The sequence below is a fragment of the Alligator mississippiensis genome, chromosome 2 (assembly GCF_030867095.1).
Source record: "Alligator mississippiensis isolate rAllMis1 chromosome 2, rAllMis1, whole genome shotgun sequence".
Taxonomy (NCBI): Eukaryota; Metazoa; Chordata; order Crocodylia; family Alligatoridae; genus Alligator; species Alligator mississippiensis.
The window spans coordinates 236,421,906-236,446,469 of NC_081825.1; the positions used below are offsets into that span (position 1 = coordinate 236,421,906).

The window sequence follows — 24,564 nt, forward strand, 5'->3', positions numbered from 1 at the left end:
TCTGCTGAATCGAATCAGGGACTGAAGCTTCGCACAGCCCTACATGCTATGTGTAACTGATCAGGTATCACACACACCACTAGAAAACAGCAAAGTTTCTGTTTCAAGAGCTAACAGTTTGTGATAGAATTACTAGGGGGTTTTTCTACTGAAAGCTGCTTGAACACCCATACATTCTCTATTTCTGCTGAGGAAAAAGTGTTTTTCCCAACACAAACATAATGCCTGTCCACACCCTCTGATTTCCTTATTTCTTTGGATTGCAAAGTTTTCCCAACTTAGAAGAGAGGTTCCTAACTTAGCACCTTTCCCCACATTTACTAGTTGGGACAGGAAATAGTTTCATTTTGTTGATCTAAAAATTAAGTTGAGCCTGTGTTAATGAGATGAAATGTTAACATTGGGAAAAGTGTCTTCGCAGACAGGCTTGCTAACCTGAGAAGGAGGGCTTTTAACTACGTTTGCTGGGGGATGGAGACCAAAGCCCTGAGGTAAATGAGGAAGCAGGAGACCTGGAGGAAGAGCAAGCAGGAGGGGGCAACAGGGGAGGTGCTTTCACACTTCCTGAGAAATCAGGGCAATCAACTAGTTACCTCAGGTGCCTGTATACAAATGCACGGATCCTGGGGAACAAGCAGGAAGGACTGGAAGTCCCTGCACAATTGTGGAACTATGACGTGATTCAAATAACAGAGACTTGGCGGGAGCTCACATGACTGGAGCATGGTCATGGATGGGTACAAACAGGAAAGACAGGCAGGGGAGAAGAGGAGGAGGAGTTGCACTTTTTGTAAAACAGCCATATGATTTCTCAGAGTTCCAGTATGAAACTGGAGATAGGCCTGTTGAGAGTCTCTGGATTAGGGTCAGAGGGGAGAACAACAAGGGTTGTTGTGGTAGGGGTCTGCTATAGACTACCAGACAAGAAGGAAGTGGTGGATGAAACCTTCTTCAAACAGCTAGCAACAGTTTCCCAATCACAAACCCTGGTTCTCATGAGGGACTTCAATCACCCTGACATCTGCTGGGAGGGCAATACAGCAGTGAGCAGGCAATCCTGGAAGTTTCTGAAGAGTATTGGGGACAACTTCCTGGTGCAAATGCTAGAGCAGCCAACTAGGGGCCATGCTCTTCTTGACCTGCTGCTCACAAACAGGGAAGAATTGGTGAGGAATGCAGTAGCAGATGGCAACTTGGGCAGCAGTGACCATGAGATGATTGAATTCAGGAGCCTGAGGAAAGAAAGGATGCAGAGCAGCAGAATAAGGACCCGGGACTTCAGAAAAGCAGACTTCGACTCACTTAGGCAACTCAAGGGCAGGATCCCTTGGGAACCAATCTGATGAGGAGAGGAGTCCAGGAGAGCGGGCTGTACTTTAAAGAAACCTTACTGAGAGTGCAGAAACAAACCATCCCGATGTACAGGAAGACTAACAAGTATGGCAGAAGACCAGCTTGGCTTAGCGGGGAACTCTTCAGTAAACTAAATCACAAAAAGGAAGCTTATAAGTAGTGGAAACTTGGACAAATAACTAGGGAAAAATATAAGATCATTGCTTGGGCATGCAGGGATGAAGTCAGGAAGGCCAAAGTGCAATTGGAGTTGCAGCTAGCAAGGGATGTGAAGGGTAACAGGATGAGTTTCTACAAGTATGGTCAGTAGCAAGAGAAGGATCAGGGAAAGTGTGGGACCCCTACTGAATGAGGAGGCAACCTTGTGACAGAAGTTGTAGAAAAGGCTGAAGTGCTCAATGCCTTCTTTGCCTCAGTATTCACAGGCAAGGTCAGCTCCCAGACTACTGCACCAGGCAACATAGTTTGAGGAGGAGGTGAGCAGCCTTCAGTGGTAAAAGAGCTGGTTAAGAACTTTTTAGAAAAACTGGATGCATACAAGTCCATGGGGCTGAATGGGATGCACCCGAGGGTGCTGAGGGAGTTGGGTGATGTGATTGCAGAGTCACTGGCCATCATCTTTGAAAACTCATGGCAATCAGGAGAGGTCCTGGGTGATGGGAAAAGGGCAAACATACTGCCCATATTTAAGAAAGGGAAAAAGGATCCAGGGAACTATAGACCAGACAGCTTCACCTCAGTCCCTGGAAAAATCATGGAACAGATCCTCAGGGATCATTTCTAAGCACTTGGAGGAGAAGAAGGTGATTAGGAAGAGTCAGCATGGATTCACCAGGGGCAAGACATCCCTGACCAACCTGGTTGCCTTCTATGATGAGATGACTGGCTCCGTGGATGTGGGGAGACTGGTGGATGTGGTGTAACTTGATTTTAGCAAGGCTTTTGATACGATCTCCCACAACATTCTCACAGGCAAGCTAAGGAAGTACGGGCTGGATGAATGGACTATAAGGTGGATAGAAAACTGGCTGGAGCATCAGGCTCAGAGGGTAGTAATCAATGGCTCAGTGTCTAGTTGGCAACTGGTATCAAGTGGAGTGCCCCAGGGGTCGGTGCTGGGGCCAGTTTTGTTCAATGTCATTATCAATGACCTGGAAGATGGCACAGAGTGCACCCTCAGCAAGTCTGCATATGACACCAAGCTGGGGGGAGCAGTAGATACACTGGAGGGTAGGGCTAGGAGTCAGAGTGACCTAGACAAATTGGAAGATTGGGCCAAAATTAATCTCATGAGGTTCAACAAGGACAAGTACAAAGCCCTGAATTTAGGACAGAACAATCCCATGCACCAGTACTGGTTGGGGGCTGACTGGATGGGCAGCAGCTCTGCAGAAAAGGACCTGAGAATCACAGTGGACAATAAGCTGAATATAAGCCAGCAATGTGCCTAGTTGCCAAGAAGACTAACAGCATACTGGGCTGCCCTGGTAGGTGTGTTGCCAGTAGGTCAAGAGAAGTGATAATTTCCCTCTATTCAGCACCAGTGAGGCCACATCTGGAGTACTGTGTTGTGTTTTGGGCACTCCACTACAGAAAGGATGTGGACAAATTGGCAACAAAAATGGTGAAGGACCTGGGGCATATGACTTACGAGGAAAACATGAGAGAACTGGGCTTATTTAGTCTAGAGAAGAGGGGACTGAGAGGGTTTTAACAGCAACCTTCATCTACCTGGAGGCGGGGGTTCAAAAGAAGATGGAGCTAGACTGTTTTCAGTGGTGGCAGAAGGCAGAACAAGGAGGAATGGTCTCAAGTTTCAGCAAGGGAAGTTTAGGTTAGATATTAGAAAGAATGTTCTCACTAGGAGGGTAGCAAAACACTGGAACATGCTACCCAGGGAGGTGGTGTAGTCTCCATCTTCAGAGGTTTTCAAGACCTAGCTAGACAAAGTCTTAACTAGGATGATCTACTTGGGGATGGTCCTGCTTTGAGCAGGGGGCTGGAACTAGATGACCTCCCGAGGTTCCTTCCAACCCTAATTTTTCATGGTTTTATGATTCATTGTAGACCATAGGGCAATTCAGAACAGTAAGAGTTAAAAGGGTGTGAGTCTGAAGTTCTGTGGATGCCAGAGTGTATCACAGTGTATCCAGGAAGAGCACACACCAACTGCTGAAGCTTCCTTAGCCCGATGAAGGGTTTTTGAACCCAAAAGTTTGCTTAATAAATATTCTCCAACCATTTGGGTTGGTCTAATAAAAGATATCAAATTCACACAAGGAACCTTGTCTGCCTATGTCCTTAGACCAACACGGCTACAACCCAAACCCCTGTCACAGTGTATCTACTTTTCATTCCATCCAGGAAGAGCACACACCAACTGCTGAAACTTCCTTAGCCTGACGAAGGGTTTTTGAACCCGAAAGCTTGCTTAATAACTATTCTCCAACTATTTGGGTTGGTCTAATAAAAGATATCAGATTCACCCAAAGAACCTTGTCTGTCATAGTGTATCAGAACATTTGTAATTTGATCAAGGACATCCTGAGATGGGCGGAATCAGTATGTACTGACATAGGGGATAAGAAAAGTGTTTAGGATAGTACAAAAAAACCCTGGTACATACCTGAGAAGGTATGTAGGAATCTTATGATTAAATAAGTTAATTAATCCACAAATTGTGAAGTGTTTGCAGTCAAATGTTATTGATATTGAACATGTTGTGGGCAGTGATGCAGGCTCGATTTAAGTGCTTCTAAAGCATATAAAAAGGTAGAATAGAAGTGCACTTTGGATATGTATTTAATCCTGCCCTATCCCTGTTGTTGTCTAGTCTGATCACTTGGCTGACAGTATGATTAAAAGCTACCCTCAGTTTACACTCACTGAATAGCTGCTTCATTCTTATTTGAATTGTATTTGAATTGTATTGTATTGTACCCTACAGTAGGACTTAACAGGTCCTTGAAAGCAACAACAATCTATCTTGTTTTACACAAGTGTATTAAGTAACTATTTTCCCATGAAAGTTTCTAAGTAGTCTATGTAACAATTTCTGGGCTTGTGAAAGAATGCTCTTGCAATTATTATGGCTATAATTTTAATTTAAAAGGTTCCTAAATACAGAATATATTTGAAGGCCTGATCATTTCCTTTTTCATGTCCTTGTGTGACAAGGTATTTAGCAGAATTCATAGATTTGTTGGAATCTGACAGGGCCACTCCATGAGTGCTTCTGTTATGGCCTCAAACTTGTGAACTCTAGACTGTCAACAGTGTGCCTTAGTGTCCACACCACCTGACCCCCCTTGAAGGATTGAGGACTGTCATAGCCTAGATTTACAGAATACCTCCTAATTCCACATTGTTTGCGCTGTCACAAACCTGGCATAATTCACTGGCAATTTAGGCGTAGATTTTTGAAAGTATTTAAGCACCTAACCCTCATTGAGGGGAGTAGACTCCAAAATAATTTTGAGGATCTGAGTATAAAGTTTAAATAGACTCTAATATTTAAAAAGGAAATACTAGTGCAGCAGCAGGCTGATAAAGTAACAAAGGACTTAGGTGATAATAGCGCTGATCTTTTTCTAACAATAGCAAAGCTACCAAGATAGCTGACTATCACCTGAGTTGGTCATGAACTTCCTTTCCAAACTTCATGTGCCCCAGTGCCAGGGCAGCTGCCTGGCGCACATCTAATTTCCAGTCTTTCCACATCAGCTGAACAAGCTTGTTCTTTAGGTCCTATACACAAGATAATGAAGTTACACACTGCAGCATTAATTAACCACTGGCTCTGATTGCCAAAACACCACTTTAAAATTGGATTTTTGTTAAAGGCTTAAATATTGGCTTAATGGTACAGACATACAAGCACTTGCCCTAGGGTAACTGATATCATTCTGTAAATTGCACCAAGATCAGGAATGCATAGATGTACAGTTATCCCAGCACAGCTTGCACTACTGGCAGCTATTGTTGTGCTTTGCTGCTTGTGACTAGCAAAACTGATAACCGTCTGCTTGCCCTTTAGCAAATGACTTCCCCCTGTATGAAGTGATACCATTCCAGTTTTACTTCTGTTGGGTTTTTTTTTGGAATAATTCTCCACCTGGTTGTGTGAAGTTACCCTATCTTAGGGGTTTGCATAATCTGTTCACTGCCATTTTTACATTGGCATAATGCAAATCATGCTGGTATAAACATTTCCTCTGTCCATGCCCAAATTCTGCTGTTTTTGTAGTCGAGATTAAAATTATCTGTTCAAGTCAATCAGTGATTTATCATTTACTTCACTGGGAGCAAACCAGGGCCAGGACTGTGGGTTTTACGGTCTCACCCTTAACAGAAAGTTGTGCAACCACGTAAGGAAAGGCAGTGTCCTCCTATACTCACCATGGGAATTTCCTAAAAACCGAAGGGCTATACTTGGGATTTGATCCTGCAGTATGCCATTACCCTTACAATTCCTACTGGAGTCAATGGGAATTGAGACCACTCAGTACCTTGCAGAATGACGTCTGAAAATTTACATTAAAACGGCTATATTAAAATAAAAGCTCGTAACTCTATCACTTTGTGTACTTGCATCTGCCTTGATTAATGAATAGAAACTGCTGGTTAACTTCCATCAAGAAATCCTTTGCAGTTAAGTAGCCACCTTCTCAGTTATGGTGATAGGTAGGCTCTTAGTTACTTGTAATATTTAACCTGTACCTATCCAAGAAGTCCCCAGGAGTTAGAGCAGTTATACCAGCAGCATAATTAGGGTGGGGTGACCAGGGCAGCTGTCCCAGGTGACAACTTGGGGAGGGAGAAGAGTGGAAAAAAGCTACTGTTGTCACAGCCACACAATTGCATTGGCAACTCGACTGCAACTAAAGTTGCTACTGTCCATGTGTGTTGCAGCTTCCCTGGGTGCCTTGGGGCTGTTACGCTTCTGAGTTACAGACACAGCAACCTGCTGAATAAGCCTACCTATAAGTATCCCTAAAATATGCAGACTACATATACTACAGTCAACACTCATTATAGCTGGTCAGAAGTTTTGTGATGGAAGATTTTATAAATATTTAAAAAGCAACCATAAATTGTGTTAGCAATACTCTTACAAAATTAAACCTGAGTTCAACTATTAAATGGTTTCCATAAAACCATAGGTTTAAAAATACATGTAAGTGTACTCCCTAAGAATGGAAACTGTATTACTGTTTTTTTTTTTAATTATCACAGCACTTAAGGAACCTAGTCCTGACCAGGATATCATTGTACTAGGCACCGGGCAAACACAGATTTCTATTCCTTTGTATTAATGCTGTAACTCAGTGTGGAATTACAAAGCCTTACTTATAGGATTAGTCCCTAATTCTAGAAAGCCATGCTGACTCTGAGTTGAAGGAGAAGTACCAATAAAATTTATTGTAAATTGTGTTGAAGAAAATAATTAAAAACCCTGCTTGTTTAATAGCAAATAAACTAAACAATGATGGGGGTCTTCCTAGGGTAAGAAGCCGCCCATGATTTTTTTATATGCTAACAATAGTATCTAAGCAGAAAATTATATTTCAACCAGAGAAATGTAGGTCGAATATTAGGAAGAACTTTCTAATCAGGTTTCTAATCAGGTTAGAAAGTACAAAGGAGATTATCTAGAGAGGTAATCTACATTCTAGTTTTGCATATAATATAAAGAAAAGAAAACATCTATAAATCAGCAGATAGTCTGATCTCTGACTAGTCAAAATATAGACCAGATATGGTACCTATATACATAGATCTAAGGGCACCAATGAGCCCCCTACTTTTTAACTGTGAGGAATCAATCTCCACAGCAACAGATGTGATAGTACTAATGTCTTAGGCCTCAAGACATGAAGGAACTGACAATGTTGCACAGATATAGGGAAGCTAGAAAGGCTGACTGCTATGTGCCCAGGCACAACATGGGAAGGACCTAGGCAGGTGGCCAGCAGGGGACACATTATGTTGTCTGACAGTAGAGGAGTTGTCCCTATATATCAGGATTGCAAATACAGGGCCAGATGAGCAGTGCAGGGCCAGTATGCAGGCCAGATTGGGTCCATAGACCTGCCCTCCACACTGAAGCTACACAGAGCATCAGCCCAGGGCAGAGAGGCTCATGCACATAGCTGGCATGGGACATGTGCTGCACGTGGCACCTGCACCAGACTGGCTCTATGTGCTGGCTTCGGCATGCAGGGATAGCCTGTGGGCTCAATCTGAACTGGCCCCAAAGCCACCACACAGGGCCAGTCTGGCATAGGTACTACATACAGCACAGGCCCCAAACCGGCCTCCTGTGCTGTGTGTAGCACCCATCAAGCATGGGTCCAGCCCTGTGCATCGCATGCAGTGCACACCAGATTGGCTCCAAGCCCAGGGCTGGGGCATGCCACATGTGGTACACGGAGTCATCCCAAGACCCACAGGGTGGATTGTATGGCTCCATGGGCTGGATCCAGTCCTTGGGCTGTATCTTTGACACACCTGCTGTATGCAGTCTGCTTTGTATCTGTGAATATGTTTGGGGGAACTACTGAACAGGTGCAACAAGCTAATACTTACACTATGACACTGACTTATGTCTAGCAAGCTTGTAGTGAGTCTTACCTGGCTGACATACCCACGGATGCGGGAGAGAGCCTTGCAGGCCAAAATCCGATCTTTCCACTGGCAACTGTTCAATTTTGCTGCCAGCAGGGAGTACACCAAGCTCTGGAAGGAAGGTAAATTGTTCACATACAGTACATGGTAAAGCAAGCATAGGAGGAACTGTCGAACATCTAGGAAAGTACACGAAAAGAGCCCCTGGAGAGGGTAAAATCTTATCCACAGGGCTGATGGCTTTGACAGTATTTACAGAAATATTTCCCAAGACTATTGACTAACCCCTGATCAGAACATAAAGGGACAGCTTTTATGTTACAGTCCATAGAGAAATACCAAAGCAAAAAATAAAGCCACAGTAGCAAGTGAGATGAGTTTTGCTTTCTAAGGACAGAACTAAGCAGCACAGCAGGACAGAACTTGCACATTGCAGGAATCTCCTTTGTGGCAGGAGAAAGGATCATGGCCATGGTTCATGGTCAGCAGGGAGAATGAATGATGAAGATGACTAGAAATTTTACATGATGAATGCCCTCATAGGGTATGCGCAGACATGGATGTTTGGTTCCCTGGGGACAACTAACAGCAGCGCACCTTGCACTGCAGCTACTTGTCCTCAGGGAACGTCCATGCCACGCACGCTTTGGCACACAACAAGTTACCCCAGGGACAGTAGGGGAGGCTGAGGCCAGCACTGTGCTGGCCACAGCAACCTTATCTGAGGTCCTGGGGGCCTCCCAGGGCTGCAGACACAACAATCCTTCCAGACAGATACTAGCTGGCAGCCACAGCACAGTTCCGGGCAGCCTGGCTCTGCTGTTCAGCAGTGCATACTGCCTGAATGTGCGCTGCACTGTTTTGTTTTTTTTCCGTGGTTTTTTTTTGGACTCCTGGATATCCAGGGGTCAAAAAAACCTGTGGAAAAAAACCTGGCACAGACCACACTCAGGCAGCATGGTCTTGCAGTGTGGAGAACACCAGACTGCGTGGTATGTGGTGCTGCAAATGTGTTTGTGGTACCACATATCTTATGACTGTGCTCGTCTAGACATGCCCGTATTATCTGAGGAACAAGGGCAGAAGAAACCCTTCTGTGGGGAAAGACATCTACATAGAAAAATTAGTTGTTTTAATTTTTTTTAACAACCCTTGCCAATCCAATAATAAATTAAATTAAATGTGGATCCAAAAGACAAGTTACTTCTGCTGTCATATGACTGAGAAGTCCCACGAGATAGCTTTGAATAAAAAAACAGAAGCCACAGCAAAACAAATGCTGCCCTGAATCAGCTCATATCTCAGAATTGACAATGCAGCACTGTGCACAGGATCAGGGTAAGGATTTAGGCAGTGAACAGATCTTGTGCTTGATACCAACATGGGGTGAACTTCAACCACCAGAAGCTAGAGCTGGGAGACAGTGCTGCTCCCAGCCACTCAACTCTTTTTTCTCTTTTTGTTCTGCTTCTCTCCTCCCCCAGAGTGGTACGGTACCTACTGTGCGTTCACTGAGCTGGGTTAATAGAAGACACGCCTGCTTCTCAGTGTTTTCATCATTCTTGTCAAACAGCTGGGAAAGGATTTTGGTCACTACAGGTAATGTGATGATGCCGTCCAGTGCCAGGCACTGTGCTGCTGCCCAGCTATCTGCAGAATTGCCTGTCAACAGTGGGAAAAGGAGGAAAAGAGGTTACCATACAGCAACACACAACATCCATGCTTCTGCCACAGAAGTTTTAATTTGTGCAGTTCAAAGTGGTGGGAGTCCAGCCACCTACCTTTAATGCTCACATTGCCATGCACAGGATCCAGCTTAGTCTGAGATCCAGGCTTTTACTCTCTGAATGTGTCAATATATGCCCTTATGGTACCATTGTTACTGTGCTGTCATTTAATACTTCCTTTTGAAAGAACTAAATGATGGCGTAGTAACAGCCCGTACTGTGCCATGTCAGCAGCACAATTATTTTTAGCTGCTACGTCGCTGTAGCAACACACTATGAGGGAACATGTTGCTACAGTGATGTAGCTACCGCATCATGGTTTGTGCCCACTGATCCTACGTTGCAGTAGTGTGTTGCTACAGCCATGTAGCATCATGTGTAGGCACACCCTGAGTGTCACAGAACTGGGATACTCGCATCCTATGATGAAGGCTGAAATAGTTAATGTAAGTCAGCAACGACCCCACCAGTTTGACTAAGCAAGTCAAAGGATCTGGACCCTGGAGGTGCAGTAAAATGGGGCTTCTTGTTGTGTGGCTGGAAGTGGTCCTGAGGTTGCAAGAATTTGTGGTAATGGGTAGAAATGGATGGGATGGATCTATTCCAATAATGCTTCTGCTGTGAAAACTCAATCTTGGAGTGAGGCAACAAAGGAACTATGTTCATGTGCCATAAATCTTGCACTCTAGTAGAGTCACATCATAACTTCTGGGTGAAGTAAGGATCAGTCTTGAATTCATCCATATTGCTGACTGTGACAGGGTATACAGAGTGGACCAGATAGATTTAACAGATGGACCAGTTGCTTCTTCAACTGTAACTAAGGCTATGCCTATATCATATCTGTGGCACTGTTGGAAAAGAATGCTCTCAAGTGCATCCTGCCCCACCTACTTCCACTTGCACGCAGCAATGTCAGAAAGGCAGCAGCAAATCTCATTTCCTTCTATGACCAGGTGACCTATCACCTGGACAAGGGAGAAGAGATTGATGTCATATATCTTGACTTCAAAAAAGCCTTCGATCTGGTTTCCCATGATCACTTCTTGGAGAAACTGGCCAATTGTCGCCTTGGGTCCTCCACGATCCACTGGCTGGAAAATTGGCTCCGTGGTTGGACCCAGAGGGTAGTAATTGATGGAAGTCACTCATCATAGTGTCCTGTGACCAGTGGGGTCCCCCAAGGCTCTGTCCTTGGACCCATACTGTTCAACATCTTCATTAATGATGTGGACACTGGAGTCAGAAGCGGACTGGCCAAGTTCGCCGATGACACCAAACTTTGGGGCAAAGCATCCACACCAGAAGACAGGCAGGTGATCCAGGCTGACCTGGACAGGCTCAGCAAGTGGGCAGACGAGAATCTGATGGTGTTCAACGCCGATAAATGCAAGGTTCTCCACCTTGGGAAGAAAAACCCGCAGCATCCTTATAGGCTCGGCAGTGCTATGTTGGCTAGCACTATGGAAGAAAGAGACTTGGGGGTCATCATTGACCACAAGATGAACATGAGCCTGCAGTGCGATGCTGCAGCTAGTAAAGCGACCAAAACGCTGGCTTGCATCCATAGATGCTTCTCAAGTAAATCCCGAGACGTCATTCTCCCTTTGTACTCGGCCTTAGTGAGGCCGCAGCTGGAGTACTGCATCCAGTTTTGGGCTCCACAATTCAAAAAGGATGTGGAGAAGCTCGAGAGAGTCCAGAGAAGAGCCACGCGCATGATCAGAGGTCAGGGAAGCAGACCCTACGATGACAGGCTGAGAGCCCTGGGGCTCTTTAGCTTGGAAAAGCGCAGGCTCAGGGGTGATCTGATGGCCACCTATAAGTTTATCAGGGGTGACCACCAGTATCTGGGGGAACATTTGTTCACCAGAGCGCTCCAAGGGATGACGACTAGGTCGAATGGTCATAAACTACTACAAGACCATTTCAGGCTGGACATAAGGAAGAATTTCTTTACTGTCCGAGCCCCCAAGGTCTGGAACAGCCTGCCACCGGAGGTGGTTCAAGCGCCTACACTGAACACCTTCAAGAACAAACTGGATGCTTATCTTGCTGGAATCCTATGACCCCAGCTGACTTCCTGCCCTTTGGGCAGGGGGCTGGACTCGATGATCTTCCGAGGTTCCTTCCAGCCCTAATGTCTATGAAATCTATGAAATGCCTTGCTGCTATTCTCATGCACAGAGGAGATAGTGGTCTCCAGAGGGACCATGTACAGATGTTCCTGGAGTGGTCTCACAAAGTTTGGCATGTGGGAGCAGCTGGGTGTTCCACATACAAGAGCATTATTCCCTGACCCCAAGAACACAGCAGAAGCAATGAAGATGCACCCATAGGTGTCAGGTAGCAACAACTAGCTTAAAGACTGCAGCTCAGGCAGAAGGGAAGAGTGCTGGAAATGATGGGAGCAGATGGGAAGCAACTTCTCAGCTCAGACTAAGAAAAACCTGGGGGAGCAAGGGGTGTTAGAAAACATCATTATGAGCATCCTTGAGCTGGAACTCTGCTTCTCTCTACCAATTTCCCACAGGAGGGAAAGTATTAGCATTGAAACTAAAAGACAAGAGACAAGCGGTCCCTAAACTTGGGAAGGGCCAAAGCCCAAGTAGAACATCCATTAGACTTTTGTCTTTTGTTTTGTTTATATTTTCTGTAACGCTGCAGTGGTAGGGCACTGGCAATACACATGTCTCCCCTGTTTTTTTACCTGTGGCAAATTACAGGGTATACTGTGATTCTCCTGTCACAATGTGCTGTGTGGCTGTGGTATATGTGTGAACAGCCAGAGTAGATGATCTTTAAGATTCTTTTACCTCAGGCAGTGGTCAGACCCAAGTGGATAAGGAAAAAGAAGGTGACTGTTGACTAACATTAATTACAAGCATATAGAAAACTAGGAGGCCAGTTTACATTTTAGGTTCATAAATTAAGGTTACCATCTAAGATGGACATGTAAACAGCATTGATGTTCACCTGTAGAAGACAGTCAACTATTCTGGTCAACACCAGAAAGGAGGAACTGATAACTAAAAGTCCAGGCTTCTATTATTTTGTTATCCAGTGACTTGTTCTGTGCCCTTGTACAAGAGAACTAGCTAATCTCTATCTCAGATCATCCTTAAATACAGTGGGATTAATAACGGTCTCTGAGAGGTTTGAAAGACGTAGATAGTAGGTAACAAAAAAAAAATTATTAATCAAACCTTAGTTCATTAAAGAGCACTTAGCAAATGCCACTGCTTCAGCCAGGCCATTAAATACGAAAAAGCATAACCACGGGAAGTGGATGATAAGCTCAGAATTCCAGTAACAGTTGCTTTAAACTGATTCCTCTTTTCCCAAAGCAAAAAAAAAAAAAAATCACAAATGCCAGATTTCTTCCTCTTTTCAAAAGAGTAATCAACAAAGGTTTCAATGCAGTTGTGTAGGCCACAAACTTATTTTCAGAGCATCATGGTATGATGTCACCTGGGTACAATACTGTTCACTTTCTCTATAAAAATACAAGGTTGATGTGCACAGTTAAACAACTGCCATGCTCCAGTCTAGAAGCAGCTGCACATTTAACTCACTGAGTACTTTGAAACTCTTGAGATTAAAGAATGCAATATCCATATTGTTTCTGTGTTGTAAAGCAGAATGTGCCTATGGGAAAGACTTAATATCTTTCAAGGATGAAACCAAATCAGTTCCTTAGGCCTTCTACGGAACCCTGCACTCGTTCTTTACTAACTATCTTGAACCAGAACATGACATTTGTGCATGGAAGTGTTGACAATTTAGCAAAGGATGCCAATTCCAAAACTCAGGACTGGGAACTTTCAGAGGCACTGCACTCAGAACAGTGAAAGATTCTCACTTTCCAGTGATCCTCCTCTGTTTAGAAACTGAATTGCATCAATTGGGTTGGAGGCAGCTGTATCTAGCCTTCCCAGAAGGAACAGGATGGTTGCAAACAGGGTTTTTGAGGTTAATGACAGTGAAGGAGAAAAGTTAACAAGACAAGTAAGTAACAGTAAAGCCCTTACCATGTACCAGAGCATCCTGCATGACTGCTCGAGCCTCCTCATTCCTCATCCCTGTGGCATAATGACACACGGCTGCTGCCATTCTCACATGGGCACTCTCATGCCTCAGGGTCTTTTTCAGTAAAGGCTGCAGTTCTTCAGGCACATCCTGGATTTCTGGAACCTTTCCAGTGCCATCTATTTCTACAACTGAAGAAAATGGAGCTCTGAATAAGACAGTAGTTTTATTGTCCCACCCTCTGTTAACAGTGGAAACACATAAGTCTATTTTCCATTCAGTTCCAATATGGAGTATTTGATAAAATATTCATTTTACAAAAGTATCTTCAACCATAGTACTTTGCCCTTCTCTAGTACCTTCCACCTGAAGGTAATAGAAGCTTTCATTGTTTCACAAGTAACATTGAATTAAGACTTATAGCCCCAGGCAAGATAGTAAAGAATGGGTGTATAGTAAACCCCTAATTTGTGCAAAAAAACAGGCAAAGGGAGGTTAAGTAACTTGTCCAAGGATCCAGAAGAAGTCTGTGCAAACCTAGGACAACAATCAGGACTCCTCATTCCTAACCATGTGTTTTAACTGCTGGGTCACTTCTCTGTGGTTAAAACACATGGCTTCATCTCAATATATGCAGGCTATCAGTTCTGAGGATGTAGGGGGTAAAACTTGGAGGAGAGGGATATGTGGTCAGAAATTAAATATTTTCAATTCATTTTATTTTCAAAACACTTGAAATTGAACACTTAAGTAATGATGAGATGATTGTAGAATTCTGGGAATAAATGGGATGATATTATTATTGGCAGCCAGTGATGTCATACTACACAGATATGAATAATGTTCACAAATTTAAAAAAGAAAAAAATCCAAAAGCATACTAGGTTGTACTTATAGGAATGTCACTTGCAAATAAAAGGAATTAATTCTTCCACTCTATTCAGTGCTAATGAGGCCTTACCTGCAGTACTCTATGTCCAGTTTTGGGGCCCACACTTCAAAAAAAGATGTGGGCAATTTGGAAAGAGTCAAGCACAGAGCAACAAAAGTGACTAGGGACCTGGGAGGTAAGACTTATGAGGAAAGACTGAAATAACTAGGGTTATTTATTCTGGAGAAGAGAAGACTGAAGGGCATTTCATAACAATCTTCAAATACCTGAAGCGTGATTACAGAGAGGATGCAGACAGGATTTTCTCCTTGACCACATGGGACAGGACTAGGAGCAATGGCCTCAAACTGCAGGAGGAGAAGTTTAAGTTGAGATCAGGAGGAACTTTCTGACTATGAGGGTGGTCAAGCATTGGAACAGGCTACATAGAGAAATTGTAGAATCTCCATCCTTAGAAGTTTTCAAGAACAGGTTGGACAGATACTTGGCTGGAATGGTTTAGTCAGGGACGATGCTGCTTTGAGCAGGAGAGTGGACTAGATGACCTTGTGAAGTCCCTTCCACCACTACTTTCCTATGATTCTATGAAAGATCAAGTGACTCCCTTTGTTTTTATTCAGAATCAGTGTCTTGTAAGAGTGCTACAATTCCTCACGTGAAAAGTGTAAATTGCCATGAGACTTCTATTACCTGACTCCTGATTGCTAGTGTCTGATCTAGGTTGTTCCACCACTGCAGATGCACAAGTTATTATAGCTGAGACACAAACAACATCGTGTATATCCGTGAGAGCCCTTGTTAAGCCTTCTATAGTTGCATTCTGCCACTGGGGAGCTGAGAAATGATAAGGAAACAGGCACAGAAGAAAGTGTGTTTAAGATAATAAAGAAATACAGTCTCTAACCCAGGGGTTCCCAAACTTACATTTAAAAAACCTAAAATGTATACTGGTAGGGGTACATGGGAAGCTGGTAAATCTGGAAGGGGGTACACAATAAGAAAAAGTTTGAGAACCTCTGCTCTAACCAATCCAGTAGCTGTGGACATCTCCCTGAAAGGAACTGATAGAAACCCCACCTTTGGCTTCATTCACACTGGACAGTGTTGGAGAGTATCTAGGAGGGGGTCACATGGCCTCTGAGAATCACAGATATTATTTACTGTTAAAAACCTATGAATAGGAAAATGTGTTTGAGGAGAAGTCTGAAACTGCCAGATCCTTTCTGACTCCCCAGCCCAGCCCAGCCCCTGGCTTGTTTACTTTTCATTCCATCCAGGAAGAGCACGCAGCAACTGCTGCAGCGTCCTTAGCCTGACGAAGGGTTTTTGAACCCAAAAGCTTGCTTAATAACTATTCTCCAACTATTTGGGTTGGTCTAATAAAAGATATCAAATTCACCCAAGAAACCTTGTCTGCCTATATCCTTAGACCAACACGGCTACAACCTGAACCCCTGCAACATGGAAGATATCGAATTCAGCCATCTGAAATGGAAACTGTACAACATGAAAAAGAAAGAAGCCAGACTCAACAGCGACATATATTTTCTAAGCCTTTGCAAGAAACACAACTTCATTCCCCGAGGACTAAACATCTACAATCCCCTAACTACTACACACAACTCCAAATATGCTGCACAGCTATGCAGAAGAACTTCAGAGAAAATTAGAAATCATCTACTTCACCTACTCTACTCCAAAAGAGACCAACTCAGGAAGGAAATCGTCATACACTACAACAACTTAAAAGATAGAAATCCATGCATGTTCCCTGACAATATACAGCAGATACAAAGAGACTACGAAAAACTTTCTACAGCATTCATCCTACATAAAAAGAAGAAATGGGACAAATTACTCCAAGAACAAGCTCCCCAGCCACAAAACAACCATCAGAGGAACAACACCAACACCTTACGACCTTCCAACCTCAGACTTGATGAAACTGCAAGCAGCAACCAACCCACAAATATTATCAATCTCTCCACACACACGCTTACCAAAACTGAAAAATCTGTCCTATCTAAAGGCCTAAATTTCTGTCCAGAAAAATACCCTAATAAAATACTTCGATGTGGAGAACTAGAAGAATTCTTCCGACGCCTGCGCCTCAAAGAATATTTCCACAACCAAACTGAACCCACTCCCAACAACAACTCATCCTCTGACAACATTCAAGAAAAGATCAATGCCAAAAAACCCCAAAAAACATCAGATTGGACACCTCACAATGGACAAAACCCTAACCTTGACCGCTACATTGACTACTTCAGGGAAAGAATGAACAATGAAATAATCAGCAACACGCGCCACCACAACAACCTCTCTCTACCAGAGAAAAAGGCCATAGAATCTCTAAGATCTAACCACCAAATAGTAATAAAACCAGCAGATAAAGGAGGAGCCATAGTCATCCTAAACCGTGAGGATTACATAAAGGAAGCCAACAGACAGCTCTCTGACACCACCTACTACAAAGACCTACAAGAAGATCCTACTCCCCTTTTCACCAAAAAACTCAACAATACCATCAAATCATTTCCATCACGACTACAAGGAAAACTACAGACCTTGATCCCCCCACTACCTAACCCAGGGACTTTTTACATTCTCCCTAAAATCCACAAACAAGGGAACCCTGGCAGACCTATCATATCCAACCATGGGACCCTAACTGAAGAAATATCAGGTTTTGTTGAATCCATCCTAAAACCGCTTGTCACCCACAGAGCAAGTTTTGTCCAAGACACCACAGACTTGCTACAGAAACTTAAAAACATAGACCACCTTCCCAGCAACACACTCCTAGCCACCATGGACGTTACCAGCCTATACACCAACATCCCACACCAGGATGGCATCCATGCCTGCCTTACATATCTACAGGAACAAGATTACAACCCAGAATACAGACCCAAAGACATCACTGAGCTTATACACTTCATCCTCACACACAACAATTTCACTTTTAATAATCAACACTTCCTCCAGATGATGGGAACAGCTATGGGCACTAAAATGGCCCCACAGTATGCCAACCTTTTTATGAGCCACCTGGAAGAAGACTTCCTCAAGAACTGCACCATCAAACCCTTGCTGTACTTATGATATATCGATGACATCTTCATCATTTGGAGTGAGAACCGGGAATCTCTAATTGAGTTCCACCAGAAATTCAACAGTCACCATCCCTCCATCCGACTTTCTTTAGAATACTCCAGTACCAACATCCCCTTTTTAGACACAATGATCAGTATCCAGAAGGGTAAAATACAGACCACAGTATACAAGAAACCCACAGAACAACACACATATCTGCACAGAACCAGCAATCACCCGAAACACACCAAAAAAGCTGTGATATACATCCAAGCCCTCAGATACCACCGCATCTGTACTGAAGAGAACACCCGGGATTGCCACCTCACCAATCTTAAAAAGGCTTTCACCCAGCAAGGACACTCCTCCAGAGAGGTAGATCGCACGTTTGAAAGAGCCACCTGGATACCACGTGAAGAACTGCTGCAGTACAGAAGAAAAACACCCACAAATCGCACACCGCTGGTTATGACATATCACCCATCCCTTGAACCTGTACGGAAAATCCTCAAAAAATTGCAACCCATATTAGAAAAAGACCCTATTCTTAAAAAAATCTTCCCAGAGCCACCCATCCTAGCCTTCAGACAAGCACCAAACCTCGCCAACCTCATCACCAGAAGCAAACTTCCTCAAGCCCAGAACACACCAAAAGGATCCAGACCATGCCATGACAAGAAATGCAAAACCTGCCCCCACATCTCCACTACCTCCACTATTACTACACCCCACAACAGAGCTATCAGCATCCCAGGATCTTACAGCTGCACCTCCAGGAATGTAGTATACCTCATCCAAAGCACCAAATGCCCTGATGGAAGATATGTAGGAGAGACCAGACAACAACTGCGCACTAGAATGAACGCACACCAGAAATCCATCAAAGACAGAAACACGCAATTACCGGTGGGGGCACATTTCTCACAGGAGGGCCACTCTCTCTCCAATCTCTCAGTCCTGATCCTCAAGGGAAATTTACACAACACATCCCAGAGACGAGCCTATGAGCTCCATTTCATCAACCTGCTGGATACTAGAGATCAGGGACTAAACATAGACATTGGATTTTTGATACATTACAATCTGCCTGGCAACTGACTCCCCAGCCCAGCCCAGCCCCTGGCTTGTTTACTTTTCATTCCATCCAGGAAGAGCACGCAGCAACTGCTGCAGCGTCCTTAGCCTGACGAAGGGTTTTTGAACCCGAAAGCTTGCTTAATAACTATTCTCCAACCATTTGGGTTGGTCTAATAAAAGATATCAAATTCACCCAAGAAACCTTGTCTGCCTATATCCTTAGACAAACACAGCTACAACCTAAACCCCTGGGACCATTAATTAACTTTTAACTACTATTGACTAGCAGGCTTGTTTAGGCTGTCTACTCACTCAGCTTCCAAGCATTTTTCCACTGCTCCAACATAGTTCTGAGGATGTGCATATCTTCAGGCAGGCCTGCCTTAGATTCCTTGGGCTCTTTTCTCCCTTTACTGGTCTTTGCCTGAGGTGGCTCCTGGCCCCTTTGTACAAAATCATCAGCTTGGGTAGGCAGAGCAGTCCAGCGGAAAGCTCCCTTCTCAGGCTTCTGAGCTGCTCAGGCAATGTTATTAGAAAGAGATTAGCAGAAACCTACTGCAAAAGGTCCCTCCTGCAGAATGGTCAGGTTAGAAAAACCACAAACCTTGGCATTTCCTAAAATAAAGAGCAATCTACATTCAGCCTCTCTTGTTAACCCCACTGACATTGAATGGTTTGTAGATTTAGTTTCATTTTGATAGGGTGGAGGAGACAGACTGTCTTATGTTCTTTCTAGAAAACATTAGGGTGGTGGAAAAATAATCTAGAAGCCTGGATGGATCCTATAGATCAGAGGTCAGCAACATCAGGCCTGCATGCTGGATCTGGCTCATGAAGCCAGAAAGTTTCACCTCTGCCTGTACCCATGCTGGGACTGGCTGTCAGGAGCTGTGCTGGGGGTGGGCAGCACAGCCCCACCCAGTTCCCTAGCTGCACTGGGGGTGCAACTTCCAGCTGGTGAGGAACTGACCTGGGGTCAGGCAGCTTCTACTTGCACCTGTGCTGTAGTGAGGAAGTTATGGGGAGAAGTGGCAGCACTACGGATGTAGCTTCCAGCTACCTGGCCCCAGCACAGCTCCCCACCAGCTGGGACCTGCCCCTGCACTGCAGTTGTGGAGTGGGGAGAAGTAGCAGCAACAGTATGGGCATAGTTCCCAGGTGCCTGACCATGGTGCACCCCTCCTTTGGCTGGAAACTGTACTCACATCACAGATGGGGAGCAGGGGGCTAAGAAAAGCAGCAAAGGCACAGTTTCCAGCTGCCTGGCCCCAGGATAGGTGCAGGCAAACCCCACTCAAGGCCATCTGGTCCACACTGGATTGGAGCCAGATTGTTTTGGCCCATGGCTTGCAAAGGTTGGCAGCTGCTGCTATAGACAAAACAGTGGCAATGTTAGGCTAGAAGTAGACTTGTAAATTGTCCTCTGAGTATAATTAAGTTACATCTCAGACAGCATATTCTCAAAATACTTTGGCTTGGCATTTTACTAAGATGTGAATTTAGCATTTTTTAACATCTCTGAAGACTGAAGCATCCTAAGGATCCCATCATATGTCCAAGCTAGGCAGCAACTGTGCAAGGGATACTCTTGCTGTCAACAAGGACTGAACTGCAAGTGGCCAAGCCAGTTTGCATTAACAGAAAGTCGGAGATAGGGAATAGGAGTGACTACCTCTTAGCAATCTCCTTTGAAGAACAATGATCTAAATATTGAGAAGTAATGTTCTAAACCATTCAGGATTCCACAAACTGGTCCATGGATCTCCTACCTCCTTTTTGTGGCTGGAAACTCCAATGCACTGGAGGTCTTGGAAAGTGCTGCTGGAGGTGTTTGTAATACTCATCATGATTCTCTAGGATGAAGCAATCCTTTCCTCTCTTGTCCATCTGATGGACAATCTTGACTGTCCCTAAATATACACAGCAACAAATAATCACATGAGAACTGCACAAACATATATCAAAGAGGGATGTATTTCCCTGGTAGGTATGGGAGAATATATTTGGACAGCTATTGCTGAAAAGACATCACAACGCAGTCTTTGGGCGGGACGGTTGTTTTTACCGGTAATTACATAAATTAAAATGTAGGTGCGACTTTGGAGCTGTTGGCTCCATTTCAGCAATGGATATTACAATTGTGTCTAGTAGTCCATCTCAGCAATAAAGTCAGTTTTGGAACCAACTAACTAATTTCTTGAGTCTTATTTCACAAAAATTGGAATGCTGGTCAGCAAAAAAGTTTAAAAATAGTTTCAGGTACTCCACCCTCCTGCCACCTTTTTGATTTACAATCACATTCTTGTGTTTCTTTAAAACATGGTTTTTCTTGCTCCTATTGCTGTGGGAAAGACCCATGCAAGGAATAGGAAAAGCTAATTTGTTCCACAGGAGAAAGAGTAATTCTTGCTGTTCACAAAGTGCTGAAAAATACATTCAGTGAACAAAATGGAAAATTAGAGAAAAATCTTCTCTACTTCCTTTCCATTCTTGTGATTGTAAGTATTATTGTGATCATAAAACACAAACACTTTAGACATCAGTCTGATTAGATTGATGGTGCCCCCTTAAGAAAATCCTACCTCAATCCATAGACAAATGTCAATTATTTAAAACAGACCTGCCCAACATCTTAGCAGCTGAGAGCCACACACTATAGAAGCTGCATCATCAGGGGTTGCACATCACAGGGGCCAGAGGCCCCTCTCACCTCCCCAGGAGCAAGCTCCCCCAGCACCATATGGGTGGGCAGCTCCCTCCCCATTGCTGCACCATGCATGTAGATAGGCACCCCCCACAGCCACGGCACCATGCATATGGGCAGGGTGGTGGGCAGGTGCTCCCCATCACTACATCAGACAGGTGGCTGGTCAGGTGGATCCCCTCCTTCCACCTCCTTGGCTGTGGGTTACCCTGCTGCAGTGTACCATGAGCTCCCCGAGCACTGATGGCCACATCGCTCTACCCTGTCCCTTCTCTTGAGTCAGGGGTAGGAAGTGAAAGCCAGAGAAACAAGGAGGAGCCTGGAGCAAGGGCCATAGCAGCCAAAGCAGTAATAGGAGTGGTGACTGGGGGATCCCAGGGGCTGCAGATTTAGCCCTCGTGGGCTGCCAGTTGGACAGCCCTGATTTAAAATAAATGTCCAAGCAACTAGTTGTTCATTAAAATCAGCCATAATTCCCAAATGATATCTAATAATATAAAGTCCTCAAAATGCTCAATACTTAGTATTTTCTACTTTTTCTCATCCTCAAAAATTTTGGAAGACAGATGAAAGTATATGCTAAAACTATCACCAAACCTGGACTCTGGAGAGCCAATGAAGGGAATGAGTTCTAGTCAGAGACCCCACATGGCGCAAACCGTTCATTAGCCATGTTAAACCAGTTGGGCGTTAGCTCCATAACCTCTACAGCAGTATCACACAGGAACTGTCTCTCTGTCAGATCCAAATAATGTAGGTGTCTTAAGGATAAAAACCAATTATTGAAGCTAAGTGAAGGCCAGTGCAGACTACAAAACACTGGTGAAATGAGCAACAAGCTCAGGGGCTGCACATCACAGGGGCCACAGGCCCCTCTCACCTCCCCAGGAACAAGCTCCCCCAGCACCATATGGATGGGCAGCTCCCTCTCCATTGCTGCACCATGCATGTAGACAGGTACCCCCCACAGCCACTGAACCATGCATATGGGCAGGGAGGTGGGCAGGTAATTACCAAGCAGGCTGAAACACATTCTGCACCAAATGGGCAGGAGTTGGTGCTCCATATAGACATTTCAATAGTCTAACTTTGAGATAGTAACATTTTTCATCCTAGATAACAACTATGTTAATATTGGGTAACTCCTACAACTATTACAGTAATTACCTGTATTTTTAGTAGGTAGTACTTGACTCAAAGTGGCTAATCCTATGAGTAAATGCTAACCCCTCAATAGGTGTATTGGATTCCTTGCCTACTGCATTAAAGTATGAACAGGAATTTGTAGCAGGGTCTGTTTGCATTACCAAAGTAAAGCTCATGTTCAAAGGCATTCTTGGCAGCGTATGTGTATTTCCTCAGACAGGAGGTTGGACGTTCCCACTTCTTCATAGGGGATGCTGGTCTAAGACACTTCCTTTTTGTTTCATCAGCTGTATTGTTGTAACCAACAGGGTCATCTGCTGGCAGAACTCTTGTGCAATAAGCAGGCAACCTGCAGGCATAAAGTGGGAATGTTTATGGGGGAAAGGACACTGCCCTTTTCATCTAGTTATTGAACTAGATGAAAAGGGCAGTGACATACTAGATTCAGTATGTGAATGGACTTTTTTTTAATTTTCACAATCTCAGGTAGCATGGTAAACTCAACATTCCAGGACTACCTGTAGTACTATGGGTGATATTAACTCTGCTTTATATGCTGCCCTGGTACTTGATCACATGTTTTGCCAATAGTCACTTTATTCAGTGCAGAGGTTCTATAGTGTGCAGTAAATGCAGTATTTCAATATTATTTCTTCTCGGTAGGCATGTCTATACATTAAATTAGTGCAACACAGTAAATTCCAGCACATAACATGCCAGAGATTATTGCTCATGGGTGCTGCATTTACATATACGCCTGGGAGTGCAGGATGCTGAGCCAGGTCAGAGCAGCCCTTTCTGGCAGGAGGCCCAGGAGGTCAACCTGTTAGCCTGGGGTGCTCCAACCTGGATCAATGTGCTGCAGAGGGGCTGACTGGGCCACAAGGGTGTTCCAGTGCAGGACTAGCCAGCAGGCAGCCCCACCCACACTGAAGCAGCCTCGTGTCCCAGCCAGCCCCATCAATGTTTACACGTGTTGCTGTGCACTAAACACAGCCATAGGACAGTATTTATGTTTACAAGTGCTAACCATGGTGAAGTTAATTAGTTTACTGTGGCTGATGTGTAGACACTCAGACTTTACTGTGGAGTTATTTAGGCAGATCCACAGTAAATGTCTTGTGTAAATGCACCCAGTAGGTGGTCACTGACTTCATTCATTGTACTCCCTACTTGAACCTAGCTTTTACACAATATCAAACTGAATATGATGCTGTTTCAGAAAAGGCAAGCATCATTCTGGGAGCATCATAGTTAAGACATGGGAAAAAGTACTCTGGTTTACTCAATGCTGGTGACACCTCAGATGGAATGCTGTGTTCATTTTTGGACACCATACTTTAACAAAGATGTAGACAAACTAGGAATAGTTCAGAGGAGAGTTAGAAGAATAAGAGGTTTAGAAAACATGGCCTAAGAAGAAAGACTGAGAGAATGGGTTTTGTTTAATCTAGAAAAGAGAAGAGTAATGGCAAACATTAAACTACTACTTCCATATGTAAAAGACTGTCAGAAAGGAGCTAGTGATCAATTGTTCTCCACCTTCTTTGGAGAGTAAATGAACAAAAAATCACTTAAAGTCCATGCTAATTCACAAGAATTAATCAGCTTAATTTGTATCAAAGACATTTTAGGTTGGATATGAGGAATATTTTCTGTTGGAGTTGTAAAGTATTGGAGACGTTACGAAGGAATTATGGGGAAACTCTTCCTTTGGAAGTTTTAAAGAACAGGCCAAGATGTACTTGATCCTGCCTTAGTGGAGGTGTTAGGGTAACGATATGAATTTTGGGGAGTACTGAGTGTGCAGCTGAATGAAGGCTTTTTCCTGTGTCTTAGCAAAAGCTGCTGGTCACAAGGCTGGCCGATATATTAAAAGCAACTAACTTTGCTAATGCTTAAGTAAGTGG

The 24,564-nt window shown here is 44.0% G+C and overlaps 1 protein-coding gene across 5 annotated transcripts in view; it reads right to left on the reverse strand.

Moving 5' to 3' along the window:
- The window catches only part of HEATR4 (HEAT repeat containing 4), a 57,811-nt gene that overhangs the window by 25,598 nt on the left and 7,649 nt on the right, over window positions 1–24,564 (reverse strand). For all 5 annotated transcript variants that reach the window (XM_019496519.2, XM_059722931.1, XM_059722930.1 and 2 more), the window contains 8 exons: window positions 22,816–23,003; window positions 20,574–20,714; window positions 19,117–19,317; window positions 15,319–15,462; window positions 13,739–13,927; window positions 9,482–9,642; window positions 7,987–8,091; window positions 4,982–5,100 (listed from right to left, as the gene is read on the reverse strand). In XM_019496519.2, coding sequence (XP_019352064.1) covers window positions 4,982–5,100; window positions 7,987–8,091; window positions 9,482–9,642; window positions 13,739–13,927; window positions 15,319–15,462; window positions 19,117–19,317; window positions 20,574–20,714; window positions 22,816–23,003 — 1,248 coding nt within the window. The remainder of the gene's footprint in view (window positions 1–4,981; window positions 5,101–7,986; window positions 8,092–9,481; window positions 9,643–13,738; window positions 13,928–15,318; window positions 15,463–19,116; window positions 19,318–20,573; window positions 20,715–22,815; window positions 23,004–24,564) is intronic.